The sequence below is a fragment of the Lipotes vexillifer genome, unplaced genomic scaffold, assembly GCF_000442215.2.
Source record: "Lipotes vexillifer unplaced genomic scaffold, Lipotes_vexillifer_v1.1 scaffold1400, whole genome shotgun sequence".
NCBI classification, from domain to species: Eukaryota; Metazoa; Chordata; class Mammalia; order Artiodactyla; family Lipotidae; genus Lipotes; species Lipotes vexillifer.
The window spans coordinates 439,962-452,228 of NW_006774288.1; the positions used below are offsets into that span (position 1 = coordinate 439,962).

A 12,267-nucleotide genomic window follows, 5' to 3' on the forward strand; every position below is an offset into this window, starting at 1 on the left:
GATATGAGGATTGCTATTCCAGCTTTCTTTTGATTTCCATTTACATGGAATACCTTTTTCCATCATCTCACTTTCAGTCTGTATGTGTCCCTAGGTCTGAAGGGGTCTCTTGTAGACAGCCTATATACAGTTCTTGTTTTTGTATCCATTCTGCCCGTCTATGTCTTTCAGTTGGAGCATTTAATCCATTTATATTTAAGGTAATTATCGATATGTATGTTCCTATTAAAATAAAATAAACAAGAAGAGAGCAACCAAACCAATAAACAAATCCACCAGTAATAACAAACTCTAAAAACTAAACTAAGATAAACATAAAAATCAGAAACAAATCAGTCACAGACAGCAAACCCCAAGTCTACAGTTGCTCCCAAAATCCACTGCCTCATTTTGGGATGATTCATTATCTATTCAGGTAATCCACAGATGCAGTGTACAGGAAGTTGATTGTGGGATTTAATGCACTGCTCCTGAGGCTGCAAGGAGAAATTTCCATTTCTCTTCTTTGTTTGCACAGCTACTGGTGTTCAGCTTTGTCTTTGGTCCCACCTCTGCATGTAGGCTGCCCTCAGGCATCTGCTCTCCACCCAGACAGGAAGGGTAAAGCAGTGGCTGATTAGGGGGCTGTGGCTCACTCAGGCCAAGGGTAGGGAGGGGTACTGAATGAGGTGCGAGCCAATGTGGCAGAGGCCAGCGTGACGTTGAAATAGCCTGAGGCATGCTGTGTGTTCTCCCGGGGAAGTTGTCCCTGGATCACGGGACCCTGGCAGGGGTGAGCTGCACAGGCTCCTGGGGGTGAGGGGGTGTGAATAGTGACCAGTGCTTGCACACAGGATTCTTGGTAGCAGTGGCAGCAGCCTTAGCATTTCATGCCCATCTCTGGGGTCTGAGCTGATAGCCACGGCTCATGCCCATCTCCGGAGCTCCTTCAGATGGTGCTCTGCCTTCTGTGGGCAGACAGGGAAGGAATCCCCTCCTCGTGCACCCCGAAACCATGGTCTCTTGACTCTTAGGCAGGTCCAGACATTTTTCTGGACTGCCTGCAGGCTAGCTGTGGTGCACTAACCCCCTCAGGCTGTCTTCACGTAGGCAACCCCAGTCCTCTCCCTGGGATCTGACCTCTGAAGCCTGAGCCTCAGCTCCCAGCACCCACCCACCCCAGCGGCTGAGCAGACAAGCCTCTCAGGCTGGTGAGTTCTGGTCAGCACTGATCCTCTGTCTAGGAATCTCTCTGCTTTGCCCTCTGCACCCCTGTTGCTACGTTCTCTTCCGTGGCTCCAAAGCTTCCCCACCGCCAACCCTGTCTCCACCAGTTAAGGGGCTTCCTAGTGTGTGGAAACTTTTCCTCCTTCACAGCTCCCTCTCAGAGGTGCAGGTCCTGTCCCTATTCTTTTGTCTCTGTTTTTTCTTTTCTCTTTTGCCCTACCCAGGTATGTGGGGAGTTTCTTACCTTTTGGGAAGTCGGAGGTCTTCTGCCAGCGTTCAGTAGGTGTTCTGTAGGAGGTGTTCCACATGTAGATGTATTTCTGGGGAGGAAGGTGATCTCCACGTCTTACTCCTCTGCCATCCTGAAGGTCTCCCCGATCAGTTTTTTAAATGATATTTTGTTTAGCATATTTTTTTAAAATGTCAATTCAAAAACTCTTTATTGACTTCTCATTCTGCATTTGAAATATCTAGGCTTTGTGAAGATTGGAGATAATATATATGATATGTATGCTGTGTGTTCTGCTCATAAGATTATTACAATAAAATCTTCTCACAGTGAAGCATTCAAATACAAAAATAGGGGACATAATCAAGAACAGAAAAAATATTTATAAATGCTATTAAGAGGTTAAATAACTAAAATGAGTCTTAGAGTTTTTATAGCCATGGTACAGAGAGGAGTATTTAATTACAAAACCTTAACTTATGCTCCCTGCCAAAAAAAAAACAAAAAAGCTTATAACATAAAAAAGAATGTTATTCGTATAGACATTTTGATAAATTAACATATTTGTGAGTGAAAAAATAATATTCTGATTACTTTTAATCATCAAGAGATTTCATGGGTATTTTATAAAAACCTATTGTTTTAGACTATAGAAGAAAATTTTTGGAAATTATATCTCTCTCATATTTTATATACTAAGTGGATCTTAAAAAAATCAATTGAACTCCCCTTAGATGAATAATTTCTATGTGATAAGAAATATTATATTTTAAATTTAAAAAGTATGATTAGTTTATGAAAATAATTTTGATGGAACTTTTCTGTTTTCAAATCAAGCTTTTTACAAAGAGAGTATATTTCAATAAGAAGCCATTTAATTTCAAGGGACAACAAGTACTTCTGTGTAAAATCTTCCATCAGTTAAAACTCAATTATTAAATGACCGTATTGTTTTTATGCATAGTTTATACTCATGTTGAAAAAGAACATAAAAAGAAATATAGTAAAGAAATAATTATGAAGATTCAGAAATGATGAACTGTGATTTTAAAATAGTGTCATCAATACATTGAATAAAAGCCCCACACAAACAGCACATAATCATCTGGTTAATTTTTCTTTCTACTGTTCATCAAAATATATATTCATATGAATTATTTATTACAAAAAATGTATCCACAAATGTTATTTATATTATAATATATATTTATACAAGTTCTATATTATGATCCATAAAAGTCTCCAAGGTACTTTTAAAAAGGTGAGATCATATTCTTTTGCAACTAATGGAATCTTGAAACAGTATAATTTGTACAAAAATAAAAATTTATATTTTCAAAAATAAATGAAAATACAATTGAACTGAGATGATTATTTACATAAACCGCTTAAGAAAACTTAAAGACAATTTTCATTATTAATGAAACTATCCCTGAAGTCATTCTTATGTATGTAAAGAGTAACTGGAGTCAAAGTACTAAAAAATTCTACATTAGGGATAAAAAGGTAAAAAAGTTACTTTTATTTCAAGCCTATTGCAAACTTCTGCAGAAAGGAGTCAGAATTCTCTCCCTCAGAAAGAAAGCTTTTTCTGTCTTGTTTTAATTGTTTAGAGAACAAAAGCTGAGTCTCAGGTGAGAAATTTCGGGGATTTCATTATGTTTTCAGATTTATCTAAGGAGATTAACAACAAGTGTAATTTCGAATGATCAGTTCTATCTTAGCCAAGCTTTGTGATTTCCCATAGCTATCTGACATGTTTCACAATTCTTGACAACCTAAACATTTCCATTTTAGGTGGATGATACAGCAGTTCCACATCTAGGGAGTCCTTATCACCCTACATTGAATGACAGGAAAAATGCATGGAGACATCTGGGGTTTAAGAGAGTTAAGAAAACATGGCTAAATTTAATCTCACTTTAGACCTTTGCTCAGCATAATTAGTTTGTAAATATGTAATTTATTTTGCTCCAAGGATTGTAAATATTCTGTAGCCTCTGCTTCTCTTGACAGCCAAAGGGAGGAATTTACAATTCATTATCTGAACAAACTAAACTTATTTTGTTCAACTTCTTTTAATAAAGTTTGATTCCCTTCTTAAAGAGAGAATACAACTTCAGATTTTTCTCTCTAGTAATATCATTTCCATACTTGTAAAAATAAGGTTTAAAAAGTACCTATTTCCCTTTCATTTGCCAGTTAAAATGTCATTGTTTTTATGCATTTCAGTATTTTGCTGTACTTTTTACATTTACAGCCAGGTGACAAAATGGCCATTTATGAAACTCAATTATATTTAAATCAAGCAGAAACATTATATTAGTGAGGGAAATTAGCTTTTTTATAGAACCTGTCCCTGTTGCCATGTCAAAGAAAAATACATGATTGTTTATAATTTTCAGAAGAATTGCAGTATGGTTTCCAAATCATGCTGACTGAATATAACTATGAAAGACCTTAATATATGCCATTTATCCTTAGAGAACTTTTAATGGTTTGTAATCTAGACCTACTTTCACCTAATTTTTGAGTTTGAATTTCTAATAAATTGTAGAGAAAGAACCCATTCCCACACCTTAGTTTGTGGTTCTGTTGTTCTATTGTATGGACACATTTTGGGAAATAACGTCTTTCATTAACTAACTTCATAATTTGAGGTACTCTATTATAGAGTACACAGCATTTGAATTTCAAGTGGTGGTTTGCTTTCAAGCCCTACCTTGTGTATCCAGAAACCCTATGTTTGGTAATATGCCAGTAAATTATGGACAATTTCATGTATACATCCTCTCATTAAAGAAAGGCAAGTCAAATTACAGACGTAGGCTTTGCCTCCCCTGAATCTTTTCCTTTCCCTCTCTTTAAATTAGTCCCAATTTATGGAGTTGTTTCTATTTCACACAGTAATCTTTATGTTCACATAATGTTAATAAGCCTCATAATAAGGGTTATTGTACCAAAACCTTTAGAGTCAGAACTCAAAAACAGACTGATTTCTTGTATATCATTTTGTAAAACTGGCATTAATAGGCTTATTTCCACACCTCTCCCTTATAATTTGGAAGGTCCTCTATAAGGCCTCCCTCATCCACTTTACGTTTAAGTGTTTTAGCCCAATGTTGTAATAACAGCTCCGTCATCATTTTGCCCTCTTTTCTCCTCTCCTCGGCAAACTGCCCTGCTGTGAAACTCAGTCAGTAAAAAGGAGAGTCTTGACACAGAAAAGAAAAATAAGAGGAAACATGGGGAAAATCAGTTCTGAATTGATCAGAACTAAAGATCAGAACTTGATCTGTTCTGACTTGATCAGAACTTGATCAGAATTAAAGAAATAGGTTTCCCCTTGGCAGAGGTAGAGGGACGCCCAAAACTCACAATCCCTATTAAATGTTAGAGAAAGAGAAATGCTGGCAATCCAAGCCAGAAGGAGGTTTTACTAGAATCACTCAGATTATTCAAGTAAAATATGGAGTTGCTTTGTGTGTGTGTGTGTTGTTTTAATTGTTTAATCCAAGTAATTTCGTCAATTTTCCCTGATTTGATCTGCTCTGATACTTTGATAGCTCTATCATTATGCATTTTTAACCTAAAAAGATGAACAGTCTGATCTCCACACTTCTGATGAAATGAAGAATTTTATTTACAATTAAAATTGTGTGCTTTAAATTCTGTTGCTTTTCTTGTTTGATTACATAAAGACAAACAATTGAATCTAAGCATTACTAGTTCCACACAGCTGAATTACAGTCTATCTCATGATATTAAAACGATGGTAGCAGCTGCATCTTTACATCATAGAATATAGAGAGGCATGTCACATACCAAAGTTATCTGTAGCAGTAAAAGCATCTATGGCAAACTCTCATATATTCTTGTATAGACTCTCTGTATAGATTATCTGTGTAAATGTTAAGATTTATAAGTATCACTAAGACTATTTTGCCTGTAAACATAAAATATTTTTCCATTAAACAGAAAGTTAAAGATGAATAAATTTTAGATGATCCATTATTTTGTATTATTTCACAGTCTGTAGATAATATCCCCACTTACATAAATAATTGATATACAGGGATGATTATTTCATGAATCATAATTTTTTATCTATACCTTCTTTAAACTTATTTTTATACTTTGTTTCTATTACATTTAATAAAAGTGTCTTTTTAGAAGTTGAGAGACCACCTCAGTCCTAAGACTTGGCTGAATCTCAGTCAGTGGTGGAATCTGGCCCAGAGCCACATGACTTCTTTCATGAGTCTAAAGTCTGCATCACGAAGTGTCTTATTACAAAGGTTATTGCAGTCTGGTTACTTCCTGCTGGAGTCTCATATGTCCATGTTACATCAAGTCATTCTTCATTAGGGTAAAGAAGAGGATAATCAGATACAAACTACTCCATGACAGTATTGATTGTTCAATGGCCCAAGCATTTTTGTTACAAGCCCTGAAGAATAAACACACTTTTATAAGGCATTAATTTCTGCAGCTCTAGCTCACTTTGGCTTTAAATTTGTTATATTTATTAACTGATTAAATGATAAAATATGATGAATTTTTAACTCTTGAATTCCTTCGTATGCTGACCTTGAGCGGAAGCTTTCTCTCGTAAGGTCAATAGGATTCCAACTTCTTAGAATTTTAGCTGCCTAACTCTTAGTTTGATTCCCTCTCCCTTTCCATAATCTTCATGACCAGCGTTGTCTGTCCACTAATGGTCTCTCCATTGTAGTCATCTTCTTTTTCTTGGGCTGATGTTATGTATTTCACTGACTCCAGGACAACTGGGTTTGGATTTCCTGAAAAAGCTCACAGGTTGTTAGCTTGTCAGAACTAATTGAATTCAAGTCTTAATTTTCTGATTTACCTTGCAGCTTCTAATCAGTTGTATTTCCCTGCCAATCAGTTTTTCCCCAGTTGGCCTCCTTAACTTTGACACCATGTGTTTTCACCTGAGGCTTGACAAGGCCATGCACTCTCAAAAGAAAGTTCAGTTTTCTTACAAGGTAGAGAAACTGAGAAATACAAACATAAATTTCACTAATTGGAAATGTATCCTTTCTAATGATTTTGAAACATCTGTACTGGATTAAATAAGGTCTGGTTGATATCTGAACCATATTTTTGCCATTAATATTTATCTGGTATATATGATAATATTAGGGAAAAGAAGAGAGCACAAGGAAGTATCAAAACAAATTCATTAAGTATATTCATTCAACATAAAATGAAAAATGTTATTTAGTGAATATATATTAATTATCAGAAACTTGTTAATAAATTATATTGGAATTTTATTGACTGTGTGTCATCTTCAGTCATTGTTCATGTTAATCACTCGTCCTACAAATGTGATCCTGATTACTTATGGTTTAATCTTTTATTTTATGATTGATTATATCTTCTATTATGAATTGATCATCTGACTTTAAGTTATTATATAAGCCAGACAAAACTTCCTTTTGATTGTTCATCAAGGCATTGCCATTTCCACTAGTTAATTTTTGCCCTGTTTAGCAAAAACAGTAAGGATAGAAGCAACTATGGAATTTTGTTAGGTCCACCAAAGGAATTTGTAAAGATGCAAAATTTTGAAATCTGCAATTGTATTTAAAACTTTCTGGCAAATTAAAGGGACTGACACTCCCAAGAGATGTTTCTAATAAACTTTTATATCCCTGTACTTTTTCAGATTCTTTTTTCTCCTTTGTGTCATGTCAAATCCAGGCTTGGTATGGTATATAATTGAGAAGAAATTCAGAGAGAAAATACAAGAGATGACAAGCTCCAAGCTAGTGTTAAAAATAATTTGATTTGATTTGAGATTATTGAACAAATGATCCACTATTACAGTAGTCAACTTAGTGACACTTCTTTGGTGTGACTCAAACACCTTATACTGGAGGCCAGACTTCTAGATATTGAATTCTATATCTCCATTAACTTCTGTAGAACTCATCTATTTTGAGTAGGCAAAGTATTTGAGAATGCATTCTGTAAAGATGCTTTATTTAAATCCTTTTTTAAATTGAATATTAAAAAGAGTAAAGAAAATATTTTACTTTCTACTTTGTGAGTTATAAGTATCACAAAGGGAGCTACTAATTTTCTTCTTTGAAAGTTACTGCATGTGGGTAGAAAGCTAAAATAGAGATGAAGATTGTTCACAAATCATTCTCTTCTTATGTGTATTTCTTATTTTTTTCAGGTATTTCATGGAAAGATTTACAGTGATATTGTGCACTCAGCTTTGTAATAGTTTGATTTGTTTTACTTATTAAAATGCATTAATCATAGGCATATTTTTTTTTCTTTTAGCAATTGTTGTTTTGAGCAACCTGGAACCAAATACAACTTATGAAATCAGAGTTGCAGCTGTAAATGGAAAAGGACAAGGAGACTACAGTAAAATAGAAATTTTCCAAACATTACCAGTTCGTAAGTAATCTTCTCTGTTTTACTCTTTGTTGCTATGCTCTTCACTTGCAAATTTAAGTGGAATTTTAAAATGCAGGGAGACATTTCAACACTTTGAGGAAGTGAATTATGTCCTTTTTGAAGTGGTTTCTGAAGATGGTGGCGTCTCAGATTTATAAAAAGTAACATTGTGCTGGAGCAAAAGAAAAAGAAAAGTGCACTGCAATATATACAGTAAAATTGCTCTCAGGAAACTGTCCAATCAGGAAGGTGTCCTACTTATTCAGTCTGATTAATTAAATTGTAGTGCTCAGACTATATTCTGTGAAAGAGTAGAAAAGTATCTATGTAACATGTTTAATGTTCTAGTCTTTTGCTGAAGCACGACTATTGCCTTTATTCCATGAATTACATAGTCCCTAAGTGTGAGAAAAAGGTACTACTAAATTAATCCATTGCAGTGGTGACTGCAGAAGAATAACTATTGCAGCCTCCTTCTTATTGCTATCCTGTTTTGGAGTGAAGTCAACTGCATTTACATGAAGTTAGATAGACTTAAAACAGTATAGATTTCCTTTATGTTGAATACATTGTTTAAAAATGTGAGAAAACTTGAGTGTGACTAAACAAACACCGTTATATAATCTATACATAACCCTGTCTATCATATACTTATATTAGGGCAGGCAAATTGGCAGCAATAATTATCTTATCCTAATTTGTGACCAGTTCTTTTCTGTTGGTTATTGTAAAATGTCAGATGTGTTCTCTTGTTTCCGTTCCTGATGCCAGTGTCTTTTTCAGTTCCTCTTTATTATTTTCACCAGGACGACTGCAAGTACATCTTGACTCATAATCCTACTTTCAGACTAAAATGATTCTAGAACGACTTTGCCTTAGTTATATGGAGATCTATCCCTTCTCTGCTTGTAGTCCTCAGCAGCACCACCCTTCATAGTTTTTCTCATATTCTCTTATTGAATTATTTTAAGACATTGTTGTACTGTTTTGTGGAGTAGTTTTAATTCATTTATTGAAAATATATTATGTTACATGTAAATCATGTCATGTCATAATACCTTCACACTAATTTAATTAACTTTAATGAGCAATCGCTGTATAATTTCTCCATTTACCTTATTTCTATATGGTTGTACTATATATACAAGGCTATTTTACTATTTACTTGCATGCCAACACTCTCAATTGTCATATTTCTTTAATGATTTGCCTTTTCTCAAATAAAATACTCACTTGCTTAAGTTTATAAACACTGTATTGGAAATAAAGGTAATCTGCTGAAAAAACCCCCAGATTCTCTAGTTTGAGAGGCATGCCATCCTCTCCACTATATTCTGCTTAGTTTGTCTGTCTTGGCATTCCTCTGTGTAGGCCAGGTACTACAGTTTTCTGGAACCTTGCAAATTAAATCTTGTCCACTAAAAGTTTCTTAGTGTTACCTTATCATCTCCATATCCATATCCATAGGGAATTGGAGGAAACAGAGGCAAAGGATGCCAGTGCATGCCCAAGGGCATCACATAAGTGACACAGGACAGAGAATTCCCATTCCAAGTTGCCAAGCAGTGATGGCATCCTTCATATAGAAAATTCTTCCACGTCAGTAGATCCCTGTTCATATTAAAAAATATTACAAATATCTTTATTATAAGACCATCTCCATATGAATAATAACACTAAAAGGAAGTATTTTCATGAAACTAGAATTAAAAAAAAAAAAGAGAGAAAAGACAGATTTAAAACCCACCTATTGATTGGATACTACAAAATTTCTTTATTAAAATCTGTATCTAGCTAAAAACTGTTTATTAAAGCAGATAACTAATTGCTAAGCTATTGTATTCCCTGGTAGGTATATATTTTATATAGTTTGATGACAATATGTTTATATTCATAAATATTTACAAAATGTTTACAAACTACTTACATTAGAAAAAAAGATAGTGGACTATTAATACAAGAAATAAAGTTGTACACTTGTGTAATGTAATGAGTTCTATTCTCAGAGCATTTGAAATATAAACATTATATTTAGTTCTGAGTTTTCACAATTTTGACATGATACTTCCAGATTTATGAATGTTTCTATTTCTTGGATGGGTAAAAAAGGATCAGAGTTTATATCACAACAAAGGGAAAATAGAAAGTGATAAACCCAGGATAACATCATACATTTTGATTACATGACAGTGTTTTTTTTAATTAAAATTCAGTTTCTCTACATATAAGAGGTCTGTGCAAATATCAAGAATGTTGTATTGCATATATAGGTGAACCAAGTCCTCCATCGATACATGGACAGCCAAGCAGTGGGAAGAGCTTTAAACTCAGTATCACCAAACAAGATGATGGAGGGGCCCCTATTTTGGAATACATCGTGAAATATAGAAGTGTAAGTACCCTGTTTATTATCATTTTGCACAGTGTTTTCAAGTTGCATTAAATTTGCATTGAATTCATAGATATATGAGAAGTGAATGCATATTAGGTAACAACAATGTCAAAGTGTTTTCATAGGAATTCAAATGCTAATTTTCCATTGCTGAAATTCATCATTATATGTTGTAGAATGTTTGCTTGTTTGTTTTTTGTAAAATCTAAGCGTAGATAATCAAAATAATGCTATGTTTTTCATCTTGTGATTTCTAAACTTAGCAACATTTCAGCAATGAGATATCATTTTCCCTGTTTTTCTGACAAGGTTAGCAGGATATTTCACCTTCCACTATGCTTGATTTTGGTAATTTCAAGCTAAGCTATCTTCTCAACTTTAGTTACTGTAGGTAGGATAAACAAATCACGTCTCAAATTTACTTTATTATTCATTTTCATGAATTATTAAATTGTTATTAAATCAAAATACATTTATTATTTAATATGGATTTTACAAAATAAATCACCTTAATCAACATTTTAAAAAGAATGGCCACATTTAACTTGAGAAAGAGGGAATAGATTTCTTCAAGTTTAATTAGCACTAATATGGGATTTTGGACAGCTCAAAGCTGCCTTGGGACTTGTCTTCTATGCAGGGGATGAAGGATGTCCTCTAGTTGCAGAGTGATGAAGAAAGTCACCTGATAGATTTTGCCTTCATCTGAAAATGACTTCAAAGTCCACTAGAAGTGATTTCTGTTAACAACTCTGCCATAAGAACCATTGAGTATTTGTGTCTACTATGGAATATGTTAAAAGTGAAAGACAGTTTTAATTAAACTTTGTAAAGTTTATTTACTAATGATTATGCTTATCTCCATAATACTGTGTCAATTCTATTTATTTTATTTTTTTTCTTTTTCCATCCTTTCAAAATTCACTTTAATACCTTTAATAAATTCCCTTAAATTTGTTTCCATGACAAAATTATGTGCAGCTATCATTTTTAATTCACATACATCTTTTTGTATTCCAACACCTACTCATTTCTTGCAATTTTTGAAATGTAACACCGAATTTAAAATTTTTTCTGGCTTCCAGTTGGCATGATTACTTTTTTGTGTTTGTTTGCTTTATAGTGTCAATGTAATAGTGGCCTCACAAAACAGATTGAAAAATATTCCTAATTTTTTTTCTCCACATCAGTGGTCATTTAGGTGACCATTTTATTTTTAATTTATTTTTTTTTACCTTCTGTTTTACTAATGTTTATGATTAGGCCCATAATGTCTCAATTTCATGTTTATGTTTACTGAACACTTATTAATACTTTCCAAGTTTGTTATATTTTAGAAAATAGTGTAATTGCTCCTTAATAGTACATAGATGAATTTTAACTATTTTCCCACAAATCCACAATTTTCTAAATTATAATGTTGTTGCTTTTAAATTCAAACATCTAAATATTTTCATTTTTTTAAAATAATTTTTATTGGAGTATGGTTGCTTTACAATGTTGTGTTAGTTTCCACTGCACAACAAAATGAATCAGCCATACACGTACAGATATCCCCTCCCTTTTGGACTTCTCTTCCATTTAGGTTACCACAGTGCATTAGGTAGAGTTCCCTGTGCTGTACAGTATGTTTCCATCAGTTGTCTATTTTATACGTAGTATCCAAACATCTCAATTCTGAGGGATAGTAAAAAGGAGTCTAATTTTGAGTAGCACACATCAACAATTAATTTTAGACACCAGTTCAGTCTTTCACATTTCCAACTGATATCCTCTTCCCAGGACCCCTCTTTGTTGCAAGTTTCAAGCTGGGGATGATGAACATCTGTGTGTGTCTTATGGCTAATCTGCTATGGAGGCTTCATGCCTCCCTTCCAAAACAACTCTGAAAGGCTCACTTGTCTCTCTATGAATCTGATGGTGTTTCAGTAGTAAAGCCAGGTTTCTTGGCCATTCTTATTTGACCATCTGGAAACTCTTTGGAAGGGAAAGAGTCTCT

The 12,267-nt window shown here is 33.8% G+C and overlaps 1 protein-coding gene across 1 annotated transcript in view; it reads left to right on the forward strand.

The window, feature by feature from the left end:
- The window catches only part of NCAM2 (neural cell adhesion molecule 2), a 227,056-nt gene that overhangs the window by 166,052 nt on the left and 48,737 nt on the right, over positions 1-12,267 (forward strand). Inside the window, exons 13-14 of the mRNA XM_007449094.1 lie at positions 7,757-7,876; positions 10,147-10,268. Coding sequence (XP_007449156.1) covers positions 7,757-7,876; positions 10,147-10,268 — 242 coding nt within the window. The remainder of the gene's footprint in view (positions 1-7,756; positions 7,877-10,146; positions 10,269-12,267) is intronic.